At 46.7% G+C, this 19,729-nt stretch overlaps 1 protein-coding gene across 1 annotated transcript in view; it reads left to right on the top strand.

Moving 5' to 3' along the window:
• The window catches only part of PLS3 (plastin 3), an 87,878-nt gene that overhangs the window by 28,691 nt on the left and 39,458 nt on the right, over positions 1–19,729 (top strand). The window contains exons 2-3 of the mRNA XM_066581879.1: positions 10,275–10,325; positions 14,427–14,512. Coding sequence (XP_066437976.1) covers positions 14,446–14,512 — 67 coding nt within the window. The 5' untranslated portion in view covers positions 10,275–10,325; positions 14,427–14,445. The remainder of the gene's footprint in view (positions 1–10,274; positions 10,326–14,426; positions 14,513–19,729) is intronic.

The following is a 19,729-nucleotide window of genomic DNA, read 5'->3' as shown; positions in this document are numbered from 1 at the left end:
GACGAGAGGACCTGTTTTATTTTTAATCCTGGGCTTCTAATTAAAAAGCTATATCTGGAATTCTTTGTTCTGCTGTCGTCTTCCTGTTGACTTGAAACCTAACTTGCAGCCTTCAGATAATGAAGAGGTTAAGAAAATGAGATGCTGACAGCGCTAGCTGTGTACCTTAATGAATCTTCATTGTAGTTCTATTAGTGAACCAGAAAGCGTAGGCCGAAATAAAAGCCCTACCCCAAAAATCAGCTGTAGCTGAAAAAGAAAATAAAAAAAACATATCACCTAGACAAGCTGTCCATGACTCCACTGCAGCTTCTCCCTGGGTTCCTGGCACTGATCTGTTCTTCTAGCTGGGGATTGAAAAATCCCCACCTCCTGGAAGTGCTGGCTGTGATTGGCTAAGCGTCAGCCAATCAGAGCCAACAGTCTGTATTTCATTGAGCACTGGCTGTGATTGGCTAAGCATCAGCTAATTAGAGGCAGCGCTTCCAGGAGGCAGGGATTTTTCAATCTCCAGCCAGATGAAAAGACTACAAGTGTCCGGCAGGCTAATAGTGCTTCTTAAATGGTGTGTGTTTATATATTTTTTTAATTTTCTGCAGTTAGGGCTTAGGCTATGGCTTTGACAGTAGCATTTCCTACAGTCAAAGTTGCATCGCACGAAAAACGCTTTTTCATGCGACGCAACAGAGGAAGGCTCCATAGGGAAACGTGGGCTACAAAACCTCACGAGTCGCGGGCATATCGCTGGACCCGTGAGGTTTTTGTGTCGGGTTGTTGCATGCTACAAAACATCGCATGTGTGAAGGAACCCATAGGAAAGCTTGGACATGCGATTTATAGCAATGCTACAAAATCGTGCGACTGTCACCGGTGTAAACGAGGCCGAACCATCATAGTAGTACAGGTTGGTACTGTTATCAGGGGCCTAAGCAAATAAAAGCCCAACCTGGGGGCCTAGGTGAAAAGAAGAAAAATCACATGCTTTCCACCAGTGTAAATGCCTAGGGCCCAACTAACGTTCCTCGCTCCCCATGGAACAACTAGACTTTCATAGTATGGACTTGTTGGGCTGCATAGAGATCATTGTTGCCCACTTCAGTGGGTGGCTGGCTGTGACTTCTCAAGTGGCCACGAATGAAGGGTATAAAAAGGACAGAATGAGTTTAGGAACTGGGTATTTCTGATAGCCACACGAAACCCATTGCTCTTCAACCTTGCTTCTCTGTCCAAGTGAACCTCCTTCCCGGTTTCTCCTTAATTGTGTTGTCCTTGTGCCTCCCACTCCTTCCTTCTTTTTTTTTTATTTATTTTTTTAATGTATTTGCCTAAAAAAGCTTACTAGTAAGTTAGTTAACTTGCCAGGTTCAGAATTGTAAAGTTCCCCTCTTCCGTGTCACATGCTGGGGTCTTGCTCTACAGTGATCATATATGATGCTTGAGTAACTGGCGTTCTTCTGGCTGTACAGTCTACGGTCCGGCTCACAACAGCGATGGGGAACGCCTTGTGCTTCCTGATCTATTTTTAATGACCTCTTCCTCTGCCTATATAGCCCGTTTCAGGGAGGATTATCAGTAACTACAGATGTATCCAGCTCCAGCCCTTACTGAAAGTGCCTTGTTCCTGGAAGTTGTTGCGTTTCGTTGGCCTTCATGTAGCTTTATCCACCTCGTATTAATTATGACGTTTCTCCGACTTGGTCTTCATCGCAGCCGGTCTTGTTCTTAAATAACATTAGGCTTAGTTGGGCTTTTTAGGCTTCAATGGCTTTCCCACCCTTGTCTGGTAACACGATGATATTGGTAAGGTTCTAAGCACAAGGACACAAGGGTCGTTGGAATGAAGTTGCTACAACATTCGGAGGGGCTAGGCGCTCCAACATTTCTCCACCGCTGGACAAAGTAATCAGACATGTTGGTTTCCACTTGAGATAAGTCGCTGACAGAGGGAACTGGCTTATTCCCTTCTTCCCTTAAGGAGCAAAGCGTGCTTATTGGATTGCACGTTTTTGATGGAGTCAGTAGGAAGAGTTGATTTGGCCAACCACTATATGAAAAGGGTTTTCCCAGGGCTAAACGAACGATGAGCTATCCTCCAAGATGGGTCAGTAGTTGATAGTGGTGCGCTGCTCAGCCGCTCAACTATTGATTACCTATCCTGAGCGCTTGTAAATCCCATCCAGGGTACATCCGCATATAACGAAAATGCCATAGAGGTGTGCTTTTTATGTTTTTTTTTCACCCTGTTTTGCTCCAGAATTTTCACTTTACGCTACATGTGAATGTACCTTTTTAAGGGTGGATTCAGACGACCGTATATTGGCTCGGTTTTCACGCCGAGCCGGTATACGGTGTCCTCATCTGCGGGGGGGGGGGGGGGGCTGGAAGAGCCAGGAGCAGGAACTGAGCTCTCGCCCCCTCTCTGCCTCCTCTCCGCCCCTCTGCACTATTTGCAATGAAAGGGGGCGGGGGCTAAGTTCCGATAATTAGCCCCGCCTCTGTCCCACCTCTCCCAATTGCAAATAGTGCAGAGGGGCGTAGAAGAGGCAGAGAGGGGGTGGAAGTTCAGTTCCTGCTCCTGGCTCTTCCAGGCTCGCCCCCCAGCAGAGACACAACCTATATTGGCTGGGCGTGAAAACCAAGCCGCTATACGTTCGTCTGAATCCAGCCTAAAAATGCACCTGTGGTTTCAGAAAACTTATATATTTTTTTTTTTAAGGAGATTCATATCCCCAATCAAACTGTGTTTGCTTGCTGTAGGCAGCAAAGATTTATTGTGAGTCTCATTGTCTTGGTTGCATACACTATTCATGCCTTGTCCCGGCTACATACGATACAGCGTGTTCCTGTTGATCTGCTCTTTAGGAGTAGACTTTATTTAAGAGTGTTTTTTCCTTTTTAATGTTTTTTTTCTAACCCAATCTGAAGGAGTTAATGCCCTATCAATGGCGCCCGTGGCCTCTGGATACACTCTCTAATCTGGATAAGTGAGCGCACAGTAAAGAGCCCTCTTAGCGGGCATGTGCACCGTTTTCCAATGACTACATTCCTGGCACTCGGCGTTGAAAGATCTGATGTTCATTTGCAGATATCTGATAATCCCTTCGCTGCTTGCGAGGGGATGTGATTTCACCGTGTTCTCTGCTTGTTACATGGCCTTGTATAAACGACTGGGAAAAATCAGCTGTCATGATGTAAATTCTGCTGCCAGCGTTTTGTTAATGACTTTGCTGCCGCCACGTTTGTAAAGGCCCATTTACATGTAGATTATCGCTCAAAATTCATTCAAATTATGTCTCTTGAGCGATAATTGTTGCGTGTAAATGCCGCCATTGTTTGCTTTTCTGCCGAATGATTTTTAGTTCAGCATAAAAGCCATTGTTCAGTCAGCCAGCTGATGGCAGAGACCGCTTGCTGTGATTCTCTGCAGGAGTGCTGAAAACATTGTTTTCAGCACTGAAGTGAAGCTGATGAGCTACTAATGGGCATTAGTGCCCATGAGTAGCTATGCAAAATGATCGCTCGGAACTGCCACACAAGCTCTTTTGAATGAATTTTGAGCGTTCAGTGTTCCGTGTAAATGGGGCCCAAGTCAGATTTTTAGGGCTTAGCTGCAACACTTCATAATTTTATGCTTTTCATGGAACCTCTGGCAATTATATACCATGTTAAAGTTCTACCTGAAGCACCCCTCCCAAAAGAATTCATTGTAGGGATGCACACCGTATTGCCTATTTCTTCAGATAATTATATTGGGCATGTTTTTAAGTTAACACATGCTACCTCCAGCGGGAAGTATGCCTGTGGCATTGGGGGCACCGCAGGACATTAAACCTCCATTGGTGACAATGGTGGCAGACAGTGCTGGGTACACTGACAGGGGGGGCAGCAAAGCTGAACACTGTAATAAGCTGGCTGTGAGTGGCACAAGTGTTGACTACCAGGACCTGAGCCTGAGGTGGAGGCATGACTGCAGCCAACAACATACAGGGGGTGTCACCTAGCTGTCAAACAGCCTTCCCCTCTGGCACACCCACCAGTTCCGGTGGTGTCAAGGTACAATACTACCAGCCGGGAGCACCGCTTGACAGGGGACACAGCACTTAAGTCCTGTCCCCTTCATTCTGGGGGTCCTAGAGGTAGGACATTAACCTATCTTAGAGGTGGCACATCCAAGAGATATACCACCACTTTAAAAGGAATCTGTCAGCTTGAACACCCTGTCTAATCTGCAGGCATCATGTCGGAGGAGCTGAGTAGACTGATAGATAGTTTTATGGGGGAAGATTCAGTAGAACTTGAGTATTTAAACTTTTGCAAATTCTGAGCTATGGAGTCCAGTGAGCGGTCCTATCAGGGATTGACCTCCAACCTTGTATGTGTAGTAATAGACAGCTGTCAATCGCTCATAGGACCGCCCATTGGACTGTTTAGCTCTAAGCCCCAGAGTTTTCCCCGCTGTACTCTCCTGGCTCGCAGCACCTTCCACTTACTGTTTGTCCGGTCTGTACACCCCCGAGCACATAACTGTAGCTCGCCCTACTTGAACTTTCACACCCTTATTGCTACCCCAAATCCTCTCTGCTCTTGTTCTCACTCATCACTGGATTTCTGGAGGATTTGGAGTGTGGAGAAATAGGAGTCAGACGCTTCTCGTAGGGACGCCACCGCTACACTTGTATCCTGCCTGACCCCTGGTTCAGATCCAGTGTGCTCACTTGGAAATATCTTACTTTGTACAATCTGTTTTATGTCCCTCTGCTTGAGCCCCCCAGCAATCGGTACAATCTCTGGGGGAAGCATCGAGTGTTTAGTTCCTCTACAGGGGTGCGGCATTAGTGTACATGTAACTTTAAATGATTTCTATGTAATGTACTGACGTCACGTACTCCAGGGCTAACAGATTAGGGTCTGGCTTGGGGGACTCACCCCCCCCCCCCCTTTACCCCATCTTCCTTATAGATCAGCATCTCCCAATGGATTTTAAACTAAACACTTTTAATGAATCCACATATACAGCATGTAGTATCTTGTAATGGGATGCAGGACTGCAGGTAAGTACACCATGTTGCCTACACACCTTTGGGTTGGTATGACTTCCTGTCATTTCAGTGTAGTGATCTGATGGGACACACCCTGTGCTAATCATGTAAGTTTGTGTTATTCCATATGTGAGGTGGAGCAGCAGCAGCTCATGTCATGGCCACCATAGAGGGGCTAGAAGTAGCCTCAGAATGGCAATGGCGTCAGACTTGTCTTTATGTGGCGTGTCCCCTGTAAGGTGTGTTTCTTCTTGTTCCTGGGTTGGTTTATTACGTTCTGTCTTGTCTGGAGAATGTTTTGCTCTAAATGGATGAAGTCTTGCACTAATTTTAATAGATAAAGGTCAGCTCCGACATGCTGTCCGGTCCGCCGGCAGCATCTTGTCGAGCAGCTGAGCAGATTGACAGATTTATGGGGAAATATTCAGTCCAACTTGTATTTTAGTCATTTAAACCTCTGCTCATTCTGAGCCGGACACTTCATAGTTTACTTTTATAGCATTTATGATGGAACAAGCCAATAAAAGTGTGGGCAGAGCCTGAGGGCCCCTTTACACAAGCCGATATATTCATGCAGCCCCGACTGAACGACTAACAGTTCAGTTTATGCTGAATGACAAATTGGCCCGTGTGAACAGGCAGATCTTAATCTATGAAGGACTGCCTGTTCACTATCCATTCACTAGCTATGATGATTCCTGTGTAGAAGCACAGTAACTATCATCACTGGGCGACCCGTCTGACATCTGCAGCTGACGGGTCATCCTGGCTCAGAGCGCTGGAACTTGTAGAGTATCGCCTGATTCCACATGAGGTTGAGCATCCTTTCACCCCGTCCCCCTAATTGGATTGGGGTAATTTGATGGCAGCCATGCTCTCTGGTAGGACACGTTATTACCTGTAAACCAAATGTTTAAGCAGCTGGTTTTGGGTTTTGGTCATCCAAATATTCAAGGAACTTCCTGATGTTCTTTTCTATTTTTCGATCATCAAAACAGCCTAGCACATTTTTATACAGTAAGAAGAAAAACCTTCTAAATCGATGGTGGTAAAATAAGTCCTCCTGACAGAGCCGTCACGTCTGTCTCTGAGATGCAGAGGAAATGGTTAATGTTTTCTCCTCTGGCATCTGAAGGCCAGTTTTGTCTTGCTGATCACCAGTTGGGATCTGTCTCTGGCCCGCACCAGAGTTGCATAACTTTCTGAAAGCTGCCATAATTACCGTATAATTACCCTATAATTATAGTAAAATCTGACAGTCCTGATTGTAGTTCAGCGCAGAGAATGTGCCGCCTGGAGTTCCGAATCTGAAATAGAAAGTTTATAAAATGGGGCAAACGCAGCGATCGGGCTTCACCGTGCCGATGTTGTGTAGTGACTGGTCCTCCATCACAGCCGGCTCTTATCATGGTTGCCTCCTGCTGTTTCTGTTCATCACCCTACAGTGTCTTCATCCGGACTGCGACCTCAACTGCTGGACTTTAACTCCTTAAGGACCCGGCCTTTTCAAAGGCCATAACTTTTTTTTCTTTTTTGCCATCGCATTCAGAGTCCCGTATCTTTTTATCTTTATTTTTCCATTGATGGCCTTCTGAGGACTTGCCTTTTTTTTGTCACCAGCTGTAGTTTTTATTGTTTCTGTGTTGGGGTTCATATGGCTCTTTAATCACCTTTTATTAAATTTATGTTTTTGGGAGGCAGGATTTAAAAACAAAAAGAAAATGCCGGGCCAAAATGCTTTTTGTGCAATGTTTTCTCATGTAGGATAAACAATGTGTTGAAGTTATTGTATAGGGAGTTACTGATACGGTGATGCCAAACGTCCAGGTTCCCCCCCCCCCCCCCCTCTTTATGTCCCTGTAGGGGACTGAAACCGTAATCATATGATTGTTATGATATATTGAAGTACTTCTGTACTGCATTGTAGTATCGCTGTTTTTAGCGCTCATGGGCTATGGCAACCCATCTGCCCTTTGTGATGACATTGTGCTGGGCCAATGATGTCATGGAGAGTGCACTCATCTGTGCCCTTTTGCATACTGCAATCAACAGTGATCGTGGCAGGGGTTGGTCTTCTCCTAGATCTCCGCTAGTGAAGCGGAAGACTGGCTGTCAATCACAACGGTCTGCCACTGTAGATGGCATGGGTTCAGCTTCTAAACCCATGCCATGAAAGGATGTAAGTTTACGTCCTGTTGCCTTAACTACCAGGCAGCCAGGATGTAAACTTGCATCCTGTGGCTTTAACGGGTTTAAGCAAGCCTATTGTTGCGGTCCAAAATTCTGTCCCTGGACCAAAGGGGGACTAGGGTGTCTTACCTGCAGTTGTCTTCTCTTCCGTCCCTCTGATCCCATATTCAGCCATCCAAGATGACCGATGCAACCTTCATACTAGATTATCCCTACAGTGCATTGGTAGTGTTTGTCTACCAATGCGTTATACCTACCCCCTGACCAGGGCTGCTTATGTGATCGGCACTGGCCAATCAAAACACAGTGCACAGAAAATTGCTGCAGCCCTCTTGGACCGCCAAAAATGGGACCTGAAACTGGCAGATCAGAGGGGAAACGGAGAACTACAGATACCCCTCCGGTCCCAGGACAGTTTTGTCATGAAGCCAAAAGGTAGCTTTAAGGGGCAGAGTTTGTGTTTTATACCTCCCCCGGTGAACATGGCTTATGTAGAATATGCCTACCAAGTGGGCACTAAAGACCTAGGGTGCTACTCTAGGGGGTGCTGCACGGAAGGGGAGAAGTAGGGAAGTTTTTAGCCACGCGTCTAACTGATACACATAATCTGGAGACCAAAGGCAGCATTAGACTTCTTCAAAAATGGCCGCCTCTATGAAAGTAGTAGATTACTTGGCTGGGTATACTACAGTTTTTTTCTTTGTTTTTTCTTCCTTTTGAGTATATTTGTGATCTGAGCTCCTAAAATGCCTCTAATACATGCCATGTAAAGCACACCGTGGTGGAAGCTCTGGTATCGGAACATTGTTACTGCCTGCCAAAGGGCAAGTGACATTTTGCCTTCTAGGATCCAATTATTCTTTTAAAGGTCATTAATTTGGCTCTTACGACTTTTGTAACATTTTAAAGGTAATTGGTGAAGTGACTTTTTTACTTACAGTTCTTAACTTGATATGTGGAATGCGGTTATGTAAGTCCAAACCTGAAGATACTTGTTTGCAGGAAGGAGAGGCAGATCGAGCTCCGGAGATCCCCTAATCGGAGATCCTTGGTCCGCGTCCATCACTGCTGTAATCCGGGACTAAACTGATAGTTACTGTGTGGAGTAAGGGCCATAATGGGCCATAATGGGCCATAGGTGTCCAGGGGCCGAAGTGGAGGTTTTATCTTGGTTGCATCTAAATGGTTTGGCGGATACGGTCTTCTCCTCCCTGTAGTAAGTCGGTATTTGTGTGGGTGGATGGGTTTTCTTATGTAGTCTTGAAGATTTTTCTTTCCACCCACTTATTCTCCTAAATCCACAGTGTGGTTTTAGGCATGAATGACTGTTTTTAGACTCTGTGATTTCTATTTGGATGTATACAGGGGTGTGATGTGCCAGAGATGTTAAAGGGGTTGGTTGTCTTTAGTATGAGAACAGCACCGGCTTGTCTCCCGAAAACTCTTATGAATTATTTGGCTTTCCCAGGGAAGAGACGGCCGGCTACCATTACGTGGCAATGACTCGGATGAATGACTGGGAATCCATGTGATGTAGATTGCTCAAGTCTGCTAAAGCGAGTGCTACTGCTTGTTAGCAGCTCTTTAGGCCTTGGAGGGATGTCCAAAACAAAGGGCCACCTTCTATGGACCACCCTTTATATATTCTAATAGCTAATATGGATAGGAGATGTTCTGATGTAGACAACCCGTTTTAAAGCAATCCTCTGGTTTTGGGACTAGATTGTCTCTGGAAAGGAAGGGAAGGGGGTTGATTACCTGCAGTTCTTCTTTCCCTTCGAACCGCTGGTTTAGAGTCCGGTTTTGGACTATCCAAAATGGCCACAGCAATTTTCCAACTACTTAATGCACACTGTGGACTGCTCTTTCATTAACCAGCTCTATTCATGGGAGCAATGCAGACTACTAGCTACCAATGCATTTTACCTGCTTGGATTGAATCATAGAATGGTAGAGTTGGAAGGACCTTCGGGGTCATCGGGTCCAACCCCCTGCTCAGTGCAGGATCACTAAATCATCCCAGACAGATGTCTGTCCAGCCTTTGTTTGAACACTACCAGTGAAGGAGAACTCCCCACCTCCTATGGTAACCAGTTCCACTCATTGATCCCCCTCACTGTCTAATATCTAATCTGTGTCTCCTCCCTTTCAGTTTCATCCCATTGCTTCTAATCTTTCCTTGTGCAGATGAGAATAGGGCTGATCCCTCTGCACTGTGACAGCCCTTCAGATATTTGTAGACTGCTATTAAGTCTCCTCTAAGCCTTTTTTGCAAGCTAAACATTTCCAGATCCTTTAACCGTTCCTCATAGGACATGATTTGCAGACCGCCCAAACACTAGCAATGCTCTATGGGGATTGGGTAGTCTAAAGATTGCCGGCTATCTTGGATGGTTAAGAAAATAATTTTGTACCCGTGCATCAAAGGGACAACTGAGAAGCAAAGACTGCATGCAGCATACACCCCCCCCCCCCCTCCCCTTCTGGTCCTGGGGCAGAATTGTATCCTGAACCCTGAGGCTGGGTTCACACGGGGCATATTTTCGTCGGAAATCTCGCGGTTTGGCCGCAGCAAAAACCGCGAGATTTCCGCCGGGAGAACAGCCGCGGTTTAAGCCGTGGCGGCTTTGAAGCGGTCCGGCCGCATGCTTTTCCGTTGCGGCCGGCTCTCCCATAGAGGAGAGCGCGGCCGTAACATAAATAAACAAAAAACTGAAAGTAAACAGACATGCTGATTCTTTTGAAACCGCGGCGGCCGCAGCCGCGGTTTCAACCGGATTTACCGCAGCGGATTGGCCGTCCCGTGTGGACGAGATTTCTGAGAAATCTCGTCCACATGACTGGCTAATCCCGAGATTAGCGGCCGCGGGCGGATCTGCTGCGGCAAAACCGCCCTGTGTGAATCCAGCCTGAGGGTCACTTTAATTATCTAAGTCCCATTACTATTAATATGATGTAAATGTGCCGCTTGTATGTATGTCAGTTTTATGAAGTTACTTTACATAACTCTTCCTGACGGCTTCTCATATGTTGTCTTCATTCTAGGTGCAGAGCTACTCTGAAGGGATCGTGTTTGGAAGAAGACTTTGCACGCAGGTATTTATTTAATTTTTTCTTTATTAAATGCGTTCTCTCCTCTAGAAAATCCCTACTTGTTATAATCTCTTGACAAGTTTCCCCTGCTGTTACCTCCATCGGCTGGGACTTGGAGTTCTGGCAGGAAGTGTCATTGCTCCGCACCACACGGGGTATTGAGCATTAATCGGCATTCATTGAAAGCGGAGGGGTGTCCGTGTAATACAGGACGGGTCCCCCAGCCAGAAGCCGCCGTAGTGCGTCGCCTCTGTCCGCCGCAGTGCGTCGCCTCTGTCCGCCGCAGTGCGTCGCCTCTGTCCGCCGCAGTGCGTCGCCTCTGTCCGCCGCAGTGCGTCGCCTCTGTCCGCCGCAGTGCGTCGCCTCTGTCCGCCGCAGTGCGTCGCCTCTGTCCGCCGCAGTGCGTCGCCTCTGTCCGCCGCAGTGCGTCGCCTCTGTCCGCCGCAGTGCGTCGCCTCTGTCCGCCGCAGTGCGTCGCCTCTGTCCGCCGCAGTGCGTCGCCTCTGTCCGCCGCAGTGCGTCGCCTCTGTCCGCCGCAGTGCGTCGCCTCTGTCCGCCGCAGTGCGTCGCCTCTGTCCGCCGCAGTGCGTCGCCTCTGTCCGCCGCAGTGCGTCGCCTCTGTCCGCCGCAGTGCGTCGCCTCTGTCCGCCGCAGTGCGTCGCCTCTGTCCGCCGCAGTGCGTCGCCTCTGTCCGCCGCAGTGCGTCGCCTCTGTCCGCCGCAGTGCGTCGCCTCTGTCCGCCGCAGTGCGTCGCCTCTGTCCGCCGCAGTGCGTCGCCTCCATGAGGGTGCTGAACCAAGACATGCCCTTCTCTTCAGAGTCTTGGCTTATTTTCTGATGCGTTTACTCTTTCGGTATGTTCCCCTAGTAATACCCTTGACTCCAGTTGTTACAGCAGGTTGGAAGCCCTTCTGCGTTGCAAAGACTTTGTTCATTGGAAATTCCACGCAATTTTAGACTGCAAACGATGGAAATGAATGGCGTGTAGATCCGATGGCGTTAACTGTTCGCTTGATCAAGAAGTTTATCAAAGTTTGCACAGTGTGCAATGAAGAGTTGTTTTTTTTTTTAATTTTTTGGTCTTCACAATCCTCTCGGGTGCAGGGGTATGCAACGTCCACAGAATGTGCCTAATGTATGACTTTATCTCATGACTTCTGATCTTCAAGGCAAACTGGCCGGCCGCCACTGAGAACGGTCTGTAGCCACGAGCTCTGCTCTCTCCATTGTAATAGGAAGGAGTCGGGGAAAGGGCAGAACCCAAGCGCTCATAAACTACTCCGAACAACCTGCTCGGTGGCAGGTGATGGTCTGCAGCTGCCGTCAATGTGCAAACACAGGTCAAGAATACTGGAAGCAGCCTTCTGTTGGTCTCAAAAGCTTCTCATCGTTGACTTTTCTCAATTCTTTGTACATATGGACGACCGTCAGTAATTTTAACCTCAAATTGAGTGTGGCCTTAATTTACTTAGAACTACGAGGTAGTGATGATACATCTCCTCTATCTTAATGACTTGTGATGTATATTTTCGGGCGGTATCCGCCTGTGAACATAGCAGGAATCTGCGGCTACCTTGCTGATGATCCCCACACAGGTGTAGCCTTGTCAGTGGGCAAAGTCCCAGTACAAAATTCGGATGCATCTGCGCACACACACACACACACACACACACACACACACACACACACACACACACACACACACACCCCTCAAGTGAAATGTCACTTCATAGTGATCAAATGGGGAAACAATACTGGTAGCCGGCGTCGCTCTCCAGTCAATCTCAGCAGGCAGTGGAATAAGATTCATCCACCTTCTTTTTGTCAGTTGACCATCAGATACGCGTTTTGGGGTCGGCCCCTTCATCAGTCAAGCTGGGTTAGACATAACTCGTGGGGCTGGAGAATATACCCATAAGTGCTGGTGTTACCAGAAGGCACTGTGAGCCTAACCAAGTTATGCCAACTTCTCCTGGTGTTCCCTGGTTAGGCTCACAGCGCCTTCTGGTAACATCAGCCTATCTGGGTATATTCTCCGGCCCCAAGAGTTATGTCTATCCCAGCTTGACTGATAAAGGGGCCGACCCTGAAACGCGTATCTGCTGGTTTTAATTGACAGAATAAAGTAGTTGCCTAAATCTTATCCCACTGCCTGTTAAAATCCATTGGGGAGCGGCGCCAGGCTACCAGTATGGTTTCTCAATTTTCTCCATTTTGTCCACCAGTTGGCTCTATCCGGTTGGTAGCGCACAATCCACACTTTTTTTTTCTTCAGCTCCTTGAGTCTTCTGGTCCCCGGACGTCATACCGGACCCTCAGACACGCCGGGTTAGCTCCACCCCTTTTCTATCACTTTAGTGATCAGTGCATAAGTACATCTTGGAGACTGACCGCTAAATTTGCATGTGGATGCACTGCGGCGTAGCTGCGTACTTCTGCTCATGTTTTACAGGGGAATTCTATGCGGAAAATTGTAACCGAAACTCCATGTGAACATCGCTAAGGCCGCCTGCAGACGAGCGGGTCGGATCCGGCAGAGAGAATTCTCGCCGCGGGACCCGACCCGAGAGCCTGCAGAGACGAGCGCGTACTCACCCGCGCCTGGCCGCCCCGGCTCTTTCATTTGCCGCCTGCCGCGCAGCCGGCGCATGCGCAGACCGGAGCCGGCGGCCGGGTGAGTGCGTGCCCCACACAAAAATAGGATATGCCGCGGTTTGTTTGCCGCGCGAGATTTCGCACGGCCAAACCGCTGCCGTCTGCATAGGAGTGCGTATTGTAATGCACTCCTATGCAAACTTTCAGTGGCGGAAATCCCGCGGGAAAAACCGCCGCGGGATTTCCGCCCGTGTGCAGGCGGCCTTAAGAGGCAAAAGAGGAGTTTCATGGAAACTTATTTAACTTGCTAAACAAGCTGCAGGAAGTTACTGCGGGCAAAAAATCAGAAGTTGTATTTGTTTTGTTTTTCGTAGTACGACATAATGGATTAACTTGGTGCGTGTAAACGTGCTGACCCACAGAAGATGGATCATGTCATTACTTCACACTACAACCTGTCCCGCACAAAAGGTCCTCATGTAGCTACGTAAAAGAGTGAAATTTTTTTTTTTAGTGGGGGTGCAAAAATTTTAGTTCCCCCCCCCCCCCCCCCCCCCCTGTTTGCTCATATACAATATAGCATCTACATTCCTTTTAATAACCTGTGTAAAGGCTGTTGTGCCTGTCTTGTGTATACATGTTATAGCTGGCCAGCTCTTAAAGGGTTAACTATCGCTGTCCTCAGATCTGGTTCCCTTAAGGTAGCCTTCACTTCCCGTATTGTCTTCGCAGAGTCATGACCCAGAACAGAGCAAGTGCTGACTGTGGCCCCCCGAAACGACAGCAGATGATGGGGCCGATCAGCTCTCAGTGCAGGGTGTGTTCTTGTGATGCAACGTCCGCCCGTCTCCGCTGCCTCCTGCTGGCGAAGGGTTTCTCCCTGTTGGCTCTTACAAGGAGGAGGCAGGGGAGCTGTGTGAATCTGCATCTCATAGGATACATAGGAGCCCTTGCACACAGTATACAGCGAGCGGTTCATGGCTAATTACTTATTGACTCACCTGCTATATTAATCCTCTACTGACCTCGAAGATGAGGCAGAAATGATATTTTGGCAGCACGCTATATAAATGGGGGAACATGCAGAGGAAAATGGGGCAAAGCTCACTGAGGGGGCTAAAAAACTGTCAAAAGGGATTGAATGGGTGATCCTGTAGTTGACGGGAAGTCCTCTACACAGGAGAGCAGAATGGGGTCAAATGCCTCAAGGGTTCAAAATATATGGCTGGTACTTGGAGGAAACCAGCCGCGCAGCTGGAATATTTGTGGGAGTTGGCACTAGATATATTTATATTTTTTTAATAATTTTTTTCTTGGTCTACTTTTAATTGCAATTCCATTTTTTGTTGCCCGGCTGCACCATACATCCCCCATGGCCAGGAGTTTCACGGTTTCAGGAGAAAAAGACCTTTTTCTAGTCTTATAACTCCGTATAACTTTTTAGACTTTAATACTTATAACTTTAATATCTAGTTTATAGCCTATTTTAAGATTTTCTTTGTTTTGTAGGTAACTGCAGCCTCCTACAATGGCGCACACGACGCAGATCTCCAAAGATGAGCTAGAGGAGTTAAGGGAAGCATTTGCTAAAGTTGGTGAGTACTTCATGTTCCCGTTTTATCGCGTTCTATTGTTGTTGAAGTGTCCTGTTTTCTAGAACCGCTCCTCCTGTGTATTAGAAAGCGGCTTCAAAAGCTCTTCACATCTGATAACATTCTGAAATAATCTGTGACACTGAAGAAAGGATGGCGGGATCCGAACTTCAGGACGCTGTCGGCCTGCTTTGTCCCTGCTACTTTTTAGATAACAATTGTAACTTTTTCTGCTACATTGAATCAATGGTGTCTGGAGGAGCTCGTCTCACCCGCTCCTCAGCCGCCTGCGCTGGATGGGTTTGTACTGGCAGAGTTCCAGATTTAGACCCTTTTAGGACAATTGATACTAATAAAGGATCCGGTATCTGTAATGGAAGAGCTATGAGCTGCCTCCCTGCTGGGCTCCCCGGCTGCTGATGGGTTTTCACCAAATTAGGCACTAATAGAATTGTGTGTATAATTAGGATTTAGAACTACTTGTGCTTCTGACATGAAAGTGAAGAAGCTACATAATGCGCTTGTTTGGACAATATCCTTCAGAACAATTTTTTTTGTGTAGATGCGTCTTTCATTACGTGCCAGCTGTTCTGAGTGGCTCTCTCCCTGGCGGACTGTGCTGCTCAGAGTGGCACTGAATGTAATGACCGCCAGCACTCACTGATTAGGTCACTTGGCGGTAGATTTAAAGGGGTTGATGGGTCATCAATATTTCTCTGGAAACCCCCTTTTAAACCCAGCTCTTCCTTAAGCTGTACCCTTTGCTCTGTTCCTGGTTCCAATTCTCCCCTATTAGGAATCAGAAGTCGGCATCTGAGAAATCACGTTTTCTTGTCTGCTTCCTGGTGCCCCTGCCATCTAACCTTCAGGATGACCGGTGACTGGCTTTGAACTCTCCTTGATTGGTTTTGCCTATCCTGAAGAAGGATCCTGCATAAAAAAAACCATACATGTGTAAGAAGTTTGGGAAGACAAGGTCTCGCTTATACAAGGGAGCACTGATGAGTCCTTGGCTTTGGCCACAAAAAAATGACAGAACAATGACATTTCAGTTATTCTACATAGTTCCTTCAGATATCTATGCACTTCTGATTGCAGTATTGCAACCTCTTCAACTATCAGGACCTCCTTTGGTTGGGTGGCAAAGCAATCGTGACAAATACAGGCAAATTTAGTTCCCTTGAGGTATTTCTTCAAATTAGAAAACGGATAATAGTCTGAGGGTGCCAGATCAGGTGAATGAGGATGATCAAGCTCCTCAAAGTTCTGGTCAGCTAGTTTACTCTTGGTGATGGCCATTATGTGGGATGAGGTATTCAAGAACACGACACCTTTGGTCAACTTTTTGGGCCTTTTTGACTTCAATGCTGCTTTTAATTTATTCAGCAGTGTTGGGTAATACATAGTTATAGTAGACCCCTTTTGGAAGGTAGTCCACAAGCAGTATCTCTTTATCCCAGACGATGGATGCAATCACCTTGGACAATGACTTCTGCACTCTGAACTACTTTGGATGTGTGGAACCACTGTTTCCATACTTTTGTCTACTCTTGTGACAAGGGATGAGAAATGACTTTATATATGACCCCTCCCCAGTCAAGTCAAGACAGGAAAGCATCAGCATCCTGCAGGAGCTGCTCCAGAAGGCTTGCAGTCGGGCATGCTTTTGATCTGCTGGCAAACCTTTCATGACCTGTTGGCAGACGTCCAGATGATGCTGCCTTCTGGACCCAACTCTTTCCCTGGAAATGTTAAAAGCCTTGGCTTTTGTCTTAGCAAAAATTTGCAGGTCTTCCAGAATCGGGTCACGGGGGACGTCTATGGCTCCTGGAAGGATCAGCACAGACAGTGAAGACCATTCCAGGAGACCTGTAGTGCTGAAGTGGCAGGTTTTAAATTTGCCAACCCAATTTTTCCCTGGAGTACGAATGGCAATTGTCTCCTAATGTTGGCACCATATCACCGTGAAGGTCTTTTGGCTGACATTCCTTTCAAAAATGGGGCCTTCACCACTGTTGTGGTGAAATGTGCTAGAGACTCCACTGTGTTGTCTTCAGCCCTTTCTAACTGAAGAATCGCCCATGAAATGATACCAAAACTTGCTCAAAGTATTGCAGAGATCGTGAAGGACTTATCAGCAACCCCTTATGTCGAACCCTAGGTGAGCCTATGGCAGTGCAAATGTGATGGGTTTACTATCCACCTCTGTAACAAGAGGCTTTAAGAATGCACAAAACGTGCAACTCATTAAGATCTAAAGTGCCATTTCAGATCTGCCCAAACCATGCGGGGCGACCGAAGTCCTGGCAGGTTTTGTAGTGTTTCTCGAGGATGTAAAGGCACGGTGGCCTCCTTCAGATTATCCAAACCTTAAACTCTTTACCTTGTATGGGAAATCTAACTTGGTTCTCCGAGGGGAAGTTGTGAGACTCGGTTGCTTTATATGACCATAACTTCTATTTTGAGCAAGTTTGTGCAGCTTCATCCTTTCGGGTGAGTCACTCAATAACCATTCTGTCATTTCCTGCGTCTAAAGTCAATGAACGAATCATCGTGTAGGAAACTCGTATGCTGCACAAACATTACTCAGGCTGCCTCCATTGTCCTCAGACAAAGTAAGGGTGTAATGCGAGCCCAACACAACATAAACGAAAACACATGCAAGCCATTCTTGGTCTGGAGTTCAGCAATAACTGACTAAAAATGAATAAGAAATAGCAAGTATGTGTCGTATCACGGAACCAGACAGTTGGAGGTTCGGCTTAGCAGAATGCTAATTCAGTTCTTACCAGTGGTGTTACTAGTGTTCCTTGCCTTATATAGAAATGTCACGTCTATAGATTTAAAATGCCAGAAAACGATATAAAAAAATCTAAATTTCCATTTTCTGCCCCCCCCCCCCCCCCCCCACACACACACACACACTTCCATTTGAGAGTGGGAGACCCTTTGAAAGTTATCCAGTTAATACAAAGTTTTAGACACTTTGAAAGTTATCCAGTCAATACAAAGTTTTAACTTATTACCCTTAAAGGGGTTGTCCACTTGTAAACTAGTAGTGGCCTATACTCAGGATAGGTTGTCAATAGTAGATTGGTGGGGATCCATCACTAGAGACCTCCACTAGTCAGCTGTTCTCTGAGCCGGTGCACTCATACAACAGCTCTGTTCCCACTCCAGTGGGCCGACTTGGTATTGTAGGCCAATTTTCCGATTCCCTCCTGTCCTTGTGTGAATGGCCCATGAGGCTGCCGTAGAGCAGATCTACTAAATGCTGTAATATGTAGCTCAGGAAAGATGGCCGCCCCAATGTCATGTACAGACAGCAGAATAACAATAAAATTCTGTACAAGATATAAATGTTTTTCGAAAAATAGAAGGTTTGTTTCACTGTCTGGTTTTGATGCACAAAATTGGTGATCGCGTCCCTTTTGTCTTTAAAAACTTGAAGCAGTTTCCCCGATCCACAGGATTAGAGAGATCTTTAAATCTTGGGATAAGTGTCAAGTCTGATTGTTGGGGGACTCAGGCATTGGCACCCTCACCGATCATGAGAATGGGAGTGCAGTGTCCCTTTATATGAATGGAGCATTATACTCTATGGCAGTCCCATACGAGCAACCCCTTTTAAGGTAAGACTGTCTATTTTAGTCTCCTTTTTTTTCTAATATCATAGTGGGGTTTTCTGAGGAAATTTAAGGTAAGGGGTCCCCTTTTCAATTACTTATGCTATTGGCCTACGTGGCTACTCGGGGCTCCTCCCACTGTAGTGAACATCATGCCTACTTTTGTTTTTTCTTGATGGGGTCACTAGATTAGCTACTTGCAGGCGGTCTGTAATCCGTTCTCCTGCAGCGCCTCTACAGGATAAATGAAGCATTGCTCAGTTATTGAAATCCACAGCTTTTCTGTCTCGTGAACCGACACGCTTTTTCCTCCCAAAGATGGAGATGCTTTCCGTAACCCGCTGACTAATTGTTGAGCGTCCTGTCTTAAGTTACCCCATTTCCCCTTTTTATTAACTTAGAACTCCCTAATGGGGTATTTACAAATAAAGGCGTTTCTCCACCAGATTAAGAGTATGAATGAAAATACAGCGGTGAAGCATTGAGACCCCACTTTGTGTTTACTTGGCCATGCTTGGGAAGTATAAATGATAGTGTTACAGTAGTCGCCCTCCCCCCCCCACCCCCCCCTCTAATAACCCCGGTGAATACTCAAGTCTGTGGTTCCCACTTCTCCGAGATCAGGAAGGGTTTGGGAAACTAAGTAACCTTGGTATCCTAATATATAAACATTTTGTTACCTGAACGATGAAGAATTTCAGTGATCCTCCAAGTGCTTCTGTTCAGTTCCAGCCATCTGGATCAGCGCTCAAGTGGTCTGTAAGCAATCCGCAAAATGGCACGGTGCCTTAGAGAAACCGGAGCGTTCCAAGAATGACTGAAGGAAGCAACTCTGTTTGCAGCTGCAGAAATGATACTTTCCTGTTCTATAAATGTGGCATTTAAGGGGCCTTCTTTTTTTTTTTTTTTTTTTTGGTCCCAAATGAGGGGATTTCTGAGACTCAGACCCTGATGACTTGGCTTTAGGATAGGCCCTCAATATCCAATCAGGAAAGGGGTCCACAACTCCTGGCACCCTGACCATTTTGACGAGGCCACAATGCTCAGGCTAGTTGCTGTATACTGTGTAGCAGCTGCGCCTGGTATTGCAGTTTAGTCCCATTCGCTTGAATAGAACTGAGCTGCAGAAAGGCCATGGGAGATTTCCTGATGTATACCTTCAACAGAAGGCTTTGGCATGTGCCATTGTACAGATACACAGACAGGCCCGTTGGCATTATTACTTTTTGTGGTTGCCCACCATATAGGAAAGCACTTTCTGCAGCATTTTTCTATGAAGTTTACGGCCAAAAGGACTATTTCCTTAAGCCTCTGTTGGGTGGATCGTGCCATGGAGAAGAGACTAAACATTTGGACTTTTGTGTAGATTATCTAGAAAATTAACCCCTTCCAAACCAATTTTGGATTCGAGAGGCTCCGATAGGGGAGTGGCTGGCAATAGACGGTAAGAATACCCTGTCTTATGTCTTCTGACATCGGAGCTGTACAAGCTTCAATGAGAATGTAGGAAGACGTCAGACGGTGGATTGGAAAGGGTTAAACATGTTCTAGATTAGGTGCCATCAACTAGCGCCGAACTTGCGGTACAGGGCAG

This window comes from Eleutherodactylus coqui, chromosome 10 (genome assembly GCF_035609145.1).
Source record: "Eleutherodactylus coqui strain aEleCoq1 chromosome 10, aEleCoq1.hap1, whole genome shotgun sequence".
In the NCBI taxonomy this organism is placed as follows: Eukaryota; Metazoa; Chordata; class Amphibia; order Anura; family Eleutherodactylidae; genus Eleutherodactylus; species Eleutherodactylus coqui.
This window is presented reverse-complemented; position numbering and strand designations above follow the sequence as displayed.